General features: G+C 34.8%; 1 protein-coding gene and 1 pseudogene across 1 annotated transcript; one reads left to right on the top strand and one right to left on the bottom strand.

Annotated features, from left to right (window-relative positions):
- Nucleotides 1-1,702: 1,702 nt before the first annotated feature.
- On the top strand, nucleotides 1,703-2,530 carry LOC124913319 (annotated as a pseudogene).
- A 5,714-nt stretch (nucleotides 2,531-8,244) lies between these two features.
- On the bottom strand, nucleotides 8,245-8,974 carry LOC124913317 (agamous-like MADS-box protein AGL62). The gene is made up of 2 exons (XM_047453911.1): nucleotides 8,512-8,974; nucleotides 8,245-8,333 (listed from the first exon to the last, which is right to left on the bottom strand). Exons 1-2 carry the CDS (start codon nucleotides 8,972-8,974, stop codon nucleotides 8,245-8,247), a joined length of 552 nt encoding a protein of 183 aa, XP_047309867.1.
- Between the last annotated feature and the right edge of the window lie 871 nt (nucleotides 8,975-9,845).

Genomic DNA, 9,845 nt, shown 5'->3' with positions numbered 1-9,845 from the left:
AGGCCAAAAGAGGAAGACATTTCACAATAGAGATAATATGACTTATATTGTAGAATGAACTATGTCGAACCTGATTTTCTCCTATTATGAGAGTACGTAGGCAGCCTCTCACGATGTTCAGTCCCCAATAAAACAAAAAAAAAATCATTTTTATTGTAAGTGGAACTACGCTGGACCTGATCTCTCCTTTTATGAGAATACATAGGCAACTTGTCATGGGTTCGATGTCCAAAAATAAAACCTCACATGTCAACACTATGGGCATCACAACAAGGATAATTTCAATTTCATGTATTTGTAACTAGAATTACTTTGGGCCTGATTTCTCTTTTATGAGAAGACGTAAGCAACTTATCATGGGTTCGATTCCAATTATAATAAAACAAAAAACACAAAACCCCTATTTCAACACTTGGGGTATTTTTACTAAAATAAAAATGATGATTAAAAATGATGAAGTTTTAGCTTAAGTAAAAAGATAACCTTAACTAGGTGAAACGTTAGAGCCTAACACTAAAACTAGGGACATTTTTCCCAAAAAAAAACTAGGGACATTGAAAACGATCAAATATTTTCAATCAATTGATTCTGATTACATTGAGACAAGTGCTGACATTTTGATCCCTCTAATAAATGATGAATAAAGAAAAGAACACGAAGAGTGAAACGAGAATTTATAAAATAAGTAAGGATAAAAAAATGTCAACTGTTTCCTTAACTCTCTCAAAAGAAACCAAAGTAAGTCTTGAAATACAAATAGAGTACTATCCGATTGAACTCGCTCGAAAGTCTTACGGAGATTATAAAACCTTGTTGGAAAAGATCATGGAAAAGTCAAAATGCCCAAATTCGGAAACATTGTTGTCCATAGAGGCAATTCATGTCTAATGGAGGTTATTCGTGAGAACTCAATGCCTTTAAAAAATAGGAAAATACAAGAACTTGTATTAAACAAGACTATTTTGGTTAAGATATTCAAATAACCACTTATTGTTCAACTTAGACTCTTGTCCGAATTGCTAAACACAAGAAAAAAAGTATGTTGATTCTATAAGATATACCCTGGTCATAGGAAAAGAGATTGTGAAAAAGACACTTATAATGGTTGAGATATTGAAATCACCACTTATTGTTCGCCTAGACTTTTGTCAGATTTGCTAAAGGCATGAATAAAAGTGTATCGATTCAACCAAATATACTCCGAGTATGTCTAAGGAAAGACACTTTAAGGCCCAGAGTTTATTTTGACAAGCCCAAAGATATCACAAAAAAACCACATGATTTACGGCAACGGGGAGGTTGAAAATGAAGTTCGCTGATCAACCCACAACTCACTATTTGTTTCTATTTTATATTATTTTTCTTATTTTCATTTAAATGACTTTGGACCATTTTATAAAAATAAAAAAAATAAACATAATAATTTTAGTAAAAATAAATTTTGGATTTATTTTTTAAATATTTGATTTAATTTGTGTGTTCTCAATATAAAACTATAAATTTCATGGGTTTATTTATTTAGAATCATAAAATTAATTTATGAATATAATAATTTTAATTCCCATTATTTCTCAGTTTATTTATTTGTAAATAATAATATATATTATTATACTTAAAATTATTATTATATTTAAAAAGTATTTTAGACATAGCGTCAAAGCCCGTGTAACTATGTATCGAACCCTAAAAATCTCTTTTCCAAATGCGTTATTTTTCTACATGCCATGTATCTTTACCGATTAACCAATTTCTAAACGCTGGAGTAGATCCTCAAGAGATACAGCTTCCTCATGAATTTATTTGGAATTGGGATCTTTTGGCTCAACTTTATCCCAGTTTTTCTGAGGGAGCAACTCCATTTTTCACCTTGAATTGGATAAAATATGCATATTTTTTTACTTTTCGCGGAGGATTTGATCCAGTAACTGGTGGTCTATGGTTAATCGATATTGCACACCATCATTTAGCTATTGCAATCCTTTTCCTGATCGCGGGTCACATGTATAGGACCAACTGGGGTATTGGTCATGGCTTAAGAGATATTTTAGAAGCTCATAAAGGCCCATTTACAGGCTAGAATCATAAAGGCCTATATGATATCCTAACAACGTCATGGCATGCTCAATTATCTCTTAACCTAGCTATGTTAGGTTCTTTAACCATTGTTGTAGCTCACCATATGTATTACATGCCCCCTTGCCCATATCTAGCTACTGACTATAGTACACAACTGTCATTGTTCACACATCACATGTGGATTGGTGGATTTCTCATAGTTGGCGATGTTGCGCATGCAACCATGTTTATGGTAAGATACTATGATCCAACTACTCGATACAATGATCTATTAGATCATGTCCTTAGACATCGTGATGCAATCATATCACATCTCAACTGGGCATGTATATTGCTAGGCTTTCACAACTTTGGTTTGTATATTCATAATGATACCATGAGCGCTTTAGAACGTCCCCAAGATATGCTTTTAGATACTATTATATAATTACAACCTATCTTTGCTCAATGGATCCTAATTTATTTATTTTTCTTAATTTTGTAAGAAAATTTAGGTGACGATTGTTTAGTCACAAACTGATTTTTAAACAATTTCCCGTCGAAAAAATCGTTTTTCGGAGCTTACGTTTTTAAACGCGTACAAATTTGTAGCAATGTCCCACATATAAACTATCCATATTTTTTCAATGCATAGAGTCTTGTTCAAACAACGACACTTTTTTGTGTTCTACCAAAAGTAAAATTCTATTATGCGACGAAGTCTCCATAATGTTTAATTTCCTTATATATTTAATTCGGCTAGCGAAACCACTAGACCAATGATCCAACATGTCCTTAACTGTGACATTTCTACATATAGCAATGGAAGAAAACTCAAAATACATCGTAGTTAGACTTTTGACACTACACCAAATATCGTACTAAAATCTAATCGAAAACCATCCCCATAATGAATCTACACTACTCACGAAAACTTTTCTATATATAATAAATTCTCCTCCAAATTCTATACCCTAATGAATAATTAGACATTTTGATGAACCAAATAGACAAATCATTACCATACTTACATCTTATTATCGATGCCCGTAAATTATTCAGTTTCATTGTAAATCTACTACACCATTTTGATAAAAGAGTCTTATTAAAATAAATAAGATCTCAAATATCTAGACCTTCTTGATCTTTAAAATATTTAACCTTATCCTAACTAACTATATGATAAAACCATGAGTTAGAAGATCCTCATTGAAACTTACACATTATTCTCTCCAATTTCACAGCCACACTCATGGGAATAATGAATAACAACATCATGTATGTAGGCAGATATGACAATACACTATTAATGAGGATTTGCCGACCTCTTTCGAGATTATTTTACTTTTCAATTTAGACAATTTATATTTCATTTTAGTGATAATTTCATTTTGGTTTATCCTTGGATGCAAATCACTCCCAACCTTTATAAGCTAATCCTCTAACATTTTTGTTGAAAAATATGACTTCGCGTTATTTTATTAAAAATTCCCAAAAATAGAAAAAAAAATCACGAGTTTAAGAGATCATTCTAGACAGGCCTTGAATGATTTTGAAGTCGTAACATTCTGAATAAAAGCTACAAAGCTAAAAATGTAAATGAATTATCTAATTACAATACTTTCAATTCTAGTGAGTTTAAAAAACAGTAAATTCTAGTTCCTACAGATATTCCAGTTCTGCTCCGTGCTTGAAATTCTTATTCACGTTCCCGTGAGGGCGCTGCAATCCGATACAATATCTTTTCATAACTCTTCAACGCTCCTATGGGTTCTACTATATACCCTTACATTCCGTTCTTGCCAAATGTTATACACCACTGCTACAAAGCCACACTTGAACACGCTTGTTGCAAATCTATTTCCATTGGCTTTGAGTAGTGTTGCATCTTTGATTTCATTCCATTCGCTCGAGAAACTGATCAGCTCCAGGCTTTTATAGAATTTGTCCCAAAGCTCTGAAGTAATACAGCAGCTCCCGAATAAGTGATATATGGTTTCTTCATTTCCTCTACATAGAAGACAACTCGTGTCCGAGATGCTCATATACTTGCTTATACGATTACAAGTGCTGAGTCTTTCCCAGAAGACGAGCCATATGATGAACTTATGTCTAGGGATAATCTTTGTTGACCATACAAGAGGAGCACATTCTACTTTCTGTGCTTTTTCCCGGGTTACCTCCCATATTTTCTTCGATACCAGCTTCTCATTGTCCTCAGCTTTCCATTCATAAATATTCGGTTTGTCGTGTAGTTGTATGTTACTTATATGATCAAGTATCATCTGTCCTTTTAAATTTCTTCTCATGAGTGAGTCCCAATTCCCGTCTTTAATGTCTCTGATTTTCGCTTCTGTGCAGTCACTTCTGATGCGGGTATTTTGAAACTCCTCCTTGTGGATGATAGGTTGGTTTTCGAACCAGGGGTCGTGCCAGAATAGAGTGCCTTTCCTGTCCCTACCCGGATGTCATAAAGATCTGTAATATCTCTTCTTAATTTAAGAATCTTTTTTAGAGACCAGCTCAAACCTTAATGAATTTTGTAGGTACAGATGTTGGTTTCGTATTTCATAAACCTTGTATGCACTCATTTGATCCATAGTGACTCCTGATTACGCTCTAAAGCCCACATATGCTTGAAGGTGAGAGCCTTGTTCCACTTGATATAGTTCTTCAAGCCGATGCCTCCCTCGTGCTTCGGTTTGCAGAGAGCGGTCCATTTGATTTTTTTTCCTCCTCTTCCGCTACTGCCCCAAATAAAGTTCCTCATCAATGTATTGCGCTCCTTCATTACCTTCTTTGGAATGACCATTTGCTACACCCAGTAGCCAACTATGCCCATGACCACAGTTTTGATAAGTTCGATCCTCCCTGCATAAGAAAGTTTTTTCGCTGCCCAACCATATTTCGTGTTTTTTACCTTTTCAATATGCGTCTTGTAGTGTGAGATCTCGATCTGCTTCGCGGTTAACGAAATTCCTAAGTACCTTACGGGAAAACTTCCTTCCTTGATGCCCATGATGTTTAAGATGTCCTGCTTCGTTTCTTCATTCACGCCTCCATAAAATGCCACACTTTTTCTATCATTAATAGTTAAACTTGTAACCTTAGAAAATAATATTAGTGCAGCCCTAATAGTTTGAATGTAATCAATGTCTGCGTGCGTTAGAATGAACAAATTGTCAACAAAACATAAATGGGTTACCTCCTCTACCTCACAGAATGGATGAAAGATGTATGGACGATTCTTTCGGAACATCGTTAAAATGCTCTCAAAGATCGCCATGATAGCTACGAAAAGGTAAGAAGAGTGGGGGTCCCCTTGCCTTACCCCGTTTTCACCCTTGAAATAGCCTCTGTGTACTCCATTGACGCTAACAACCAAGCAGGATGATGAAACGCACTTCATAATCCAATCAATAAAAATTATAGGAAAAGCAGATACAACTAGAAAGTCTCGAATGGTTTCCCATCTAACCGACTCGAAAACTTTCTTGATATCTATTTTGAAATCCACTCTCAGGGATATTTTCTTATTTTCGTAGCCTTTTAAAAGGCTCTACATGAGAAGAATATTATGAGAGATTGTCCTACCGGGGATGAATACAGATTGGTTAAGATTTATAATTTTTCCTATGACATTTTTAAATCGTTTAGAAATGATTTTTGAAATTATTTTATAAATCACATTGCAACAGGAAATTGGTCTGAAATCTTGTACTTTCTCGGGTACCGCAGTTTTGGGGATCAGGGTTAGGATCGTTGTATTCCATTGCTTTAACATCTTCTTGTTTTTGAAAAAATCCAGAACCCCATCAGTAACGTCTTTACCCACAACCGACCAATTGTCTTTAAAGAACTATGCATTAAACCCAACAGAACTCGGGCTTTTATTCATATCAATACTAAACAGACCTTTTTTAACCTCAACCCTCATGACCACCCTTATTAACTCGCGACTATCTTCTGTAGAAATTTTCCTATCAATAATCTAATACAAGGTATTCATGTGACTTTGATGTTGCTTTCTTGTACCCATAAGATTCTTATAGAAATCGATAGCCAATTCTTGTACACCCTTTTGATCCTAAACATATTCTCCATCATCATTCTTCAGTCTGTATACATTGTTTCTCATGTTTCTAGCCTTACATTTTCTATAGAAGAAAGCTGTATTTTTGTCACCCAACAAGAGCCAGCTCTGTCTTGATTTTTGTTTAATAAAATTCTCTTCAAGAAGACTCGGTTTCCTGAAATTTTCAAGTGCATCTCTTTCTGTTTCATTGAGTTGTTCATAATTTTAATCCCTTAATAACATTTTCTGAACTTTTTCCAGTTCTTCTCTAGCAACCAAAACTCTATTGGAGATATTGCTGAACTTCTTCTTGTCAAAGCTTTGGAGATAATTCTTCGGGAGTTTAAGCTTATCAGAAACTCTGTACATGTTGGATCCCCTGACATCTATAGACCATACACTTTTGAGAATACCCTTGAATTTGTCATTTTCCATCCAGAAATTGAAAATTTTAAAGGGCCTTTTGAACCTTTCTTCCTTTTCCCAGAACAATTTAATCGGGCAGTGATCAGATATACCCGGATTCAGAACATGAAGTTGACTTCTCGGAAACTAATTAATCCAGTTCTCATTTACCAGACATCTATCAATTCTACTTCTTCTAATTTGCTCATTCCATCTCGTAAAAGACCAAGTGAAGAAATTCCCAAAATTGGTAGGCTCGATACAACCCATATCTCAGATACAGTCATTAAAGTCAATCATATCCCGAGTTATTTCAGATTCTAGGCTACGATCAGATTTGTTTCTAGTTACGTTGTAATCACCAAGGACAGCCCAAGATTTATCACTATCGATCCAGTTTCTAAGACAATTCTAGAGGAGTCTTCTGTTAGTGCTTGAATTGCTAGCATAAACAGTAAAAAGATTAAACATGATTCTTGTGATTTTGTCTTTGACCTCCACCAGGATTGCTTGATCATTCAAAAAGAGAGCCCTAACCTCAGCAACTTTGTTATCCCAGTAACCCAGATTCTGCCCGTTTTGTCAATTGAGTTGTGAATGATTTCCCAGTTTCTATCAATACACAACTTGTTAACCTTCCCAACGTTCCGTCTTTTGACTTTTCTCTCAAGAATACCCTTAATAGTGATCTTCTGGATATCAATGATCCTCTTGATTTCTTTGTATTTTAGAGGGTCATTAAGTCCCCTTATGTTCCATATCACTATATTCATGAATGGATATAAGTGTTGGGTTCCTAACTTTCTAGACTGTCCTGAACCTCTTCATCAGAGAAATCGTAAGCATCACTTGTCTCTCTATCCTCAATGGCTACAGCTAGATTACATGTTATATTATTAACATTGAGTGGGGGTTGTCTCACATAGATCTCATCTTCTCCCGTTATAGAGTCGATGGCTTCTGGATCCAGGATCTTTCTACTTTGTCTTTTCTTTTCAGCTTGTTCTTCTTTAGTAGGTCTTTTCTGACTTTGAACCTCTTCACAACTGGATTCATGTCTGTTATCGATTTTAATTCGCCCTACTTCAGAACCAATGCTCACTGCCTTATTCAAGACCAAATTGTCTTCTTCTGCACTTGATCTTTTAATTTCACAAAACCCAAGATTTCCTAGTTCATTCTCAAGAGCTTCTTTATTGCTTGTTGGTTTTTCAATATTTTTTTGTCCAGGATTTTTTTGTTCATTATCTCAAAAGGTGGCTCTGAGCCATGGATCAGGTCATTTCGAATTCTGATGACATTGTTTTTTTGGTTCCTGCTTGCATTCCTAGAAATTGTGAAGAGTGGACTCACGACCTATTGGAGTGTCATCAGACCTAATTTTGCTTGTTTCATATGGGCCAAGTATTTCCCGTCCCATAAATCTTTGAATTCCAGAAACTTTAGAACTAGAAGATTTTTTATTAGGACCGGTAGTAGCAAGGCTGGTAGCTTGAGTAGTATCCAGATTAGCAAGTCCAGGACCAAGCTTAACATGGTCAATATGGCTAGGTACGGTAGCATTATGAGAAGCTCTAGGACTGGTGTGTCTATGTCCAGTTTTATCAGGACCGATATCTTGACAAGGATCGACATTTTGAACAAGACCTATTCTTGAGAAAACAGAATCCTTATGACTGGTGCCCTGAACATGACCGATATGATCAGCGTTAGCAGGGCCAGCTTGTACCCTTACCCACTTCATTCTTTTTCACATCTTCTTTCTTACCCTTATCTGTTCTTACTTTTGTTGCCCATCCTATCATTATCAGTGTGTTCATTGATGTTAAGTTCAGACCTGTTCACATTTCTCTCAACCTAAGCCTGATTAGAGTCATTGATACCGCCTTCCTGAGCATTGTTATTGGCCTTCGATTTTAGATTATTATTGACCGGACATTTATTCGTAGCGTAATCCTCTAACATTTTAGCATCACCCTCATTGAGATCCGAAATAGGTGTATCAATAATCGATTTTGTTTTACGTACTTTAACCATTTTATCTATTTGTCTTTCTCTTTCTTTCTCCTTATCCAATAGATTCTTTACCTCAACAAGTTGGCTAGTTAGATTAGCCAGATTTTCTCTAACGGACGCCTCCATAAGAAAATTGGTTTCCATATTGCTCTCGAGTTTCTTGTTATTGAGTAGTTTCATTACAATCAACTCCATGTTCGGAGAAGCAAATGACTGGAGCTTCCCCGATGGAGATAAGATTATGATAATAAAATCGATAGCACAAACAAGGCTCAATTCGCTGATCTTTTTGTACAAACCACTATGGCGTTTGGAGAAAGTGACTTGTCGATCTTCTTCCCTCTTCCGACTTTGGTCCATGAGAATTCTCTGACGGCCCATTGAACGCTTGTTTGCTCTAGAGTTTCTAGGGATATTTTCCATTACACTTTTAAAATTTAAATAAGTTTGATATGTGTCTCCACTTCCCTAATAAGAATTGTATTTATAGATAATAGTGAAGAAAAATTCGATACATAATTAATTTAAAATTTCACACAAAAATAGCATAGTCAACCATTGCAATCTAATTTGATTTGGCAGTCTTCAAATATAGAATTTTTTTTTTTAACTTCTATCGTAACAATTTCAACTTAATTGACCAATTCAAAATAATTTATTATCCGATCAATATTAAACTTTTTTACTTGCTTGATATTCAATGTTTCAGTACTCCTTGTGAGTATTTTGACCACAAAAATTATTTGTCTTTGACTAATAATTTTTTTTCATTCTTACTTTGGTATTGTTGTAATATAGACATGAACTACGTATACTATTTTTATTTACTCACACATCCAACATAAACACCATAACAAATTTCTTTATTTGTATTATTTATCTAGTTCTACTTAATTAAAAAAAATATACAATATTATTTATATGTAATATAGATTAAAGTGGGCCTATGTTTCGTTCAATATTCTTGCCGATAAAAAAATGTATTTACGAATCTACCCCTAAGAAGCTTTGTCACCGTTTCTTAGTCGGTGCAAAAGGAAACAAAAACAACTTTCTGACTCTCGTAATAAGGTACTCCTTTCCCATCATAGCCACAATTTGATGATGTTTGAAATACCAACAAAACCTTATTTTGATATCGGTTTCAAGCCCTCCTACATGTCAAAAGATTCTCCCATCGATTTCGACAATCGATAACTCACAAACATATTCTCCAACTCCAATCCCTCTTCATTTAATCATTACGTCCAACTTGATTTCACTTAAACTTGCTCGTTATCCCATATCTCTTTGC

The sequence above is a fragment of the Impatiens glandulifera genome, chromosome 8 (assembly GCF_907164915.1).
Source record: "Impatiens glandulifera chromosome 8, dImpGla2.1, whole genome shotgun sequence".
Lineage (NCBI taxonomy): Eukaryota > Viridiplantae > Streptophyta > Magnoliopsida > Ericales > Balsaminaceae > Impatiens > Impatiens glandulifera.
This window is presented reverse-complemented; position numbering and strand designations above follow the sequence as displayed.

Excerpts from the sequence above, each read along its gene's own strand:
- LOC124913317 (XM_047453911.1), bottom strand. The coding sequence starts at position 8,974 with ATGGAAAATATCCCTAGAAACTCTAGAGCAAACAAGCGTTCAATGGGC. Across the intron at positions 8,334-8,511 it reads TATTTCGGATCTCAATGAGG|GATGGGCAACAAAAGTAAGA; the intron begins GTGATGCTAAAA and ends TGATAATGATAG.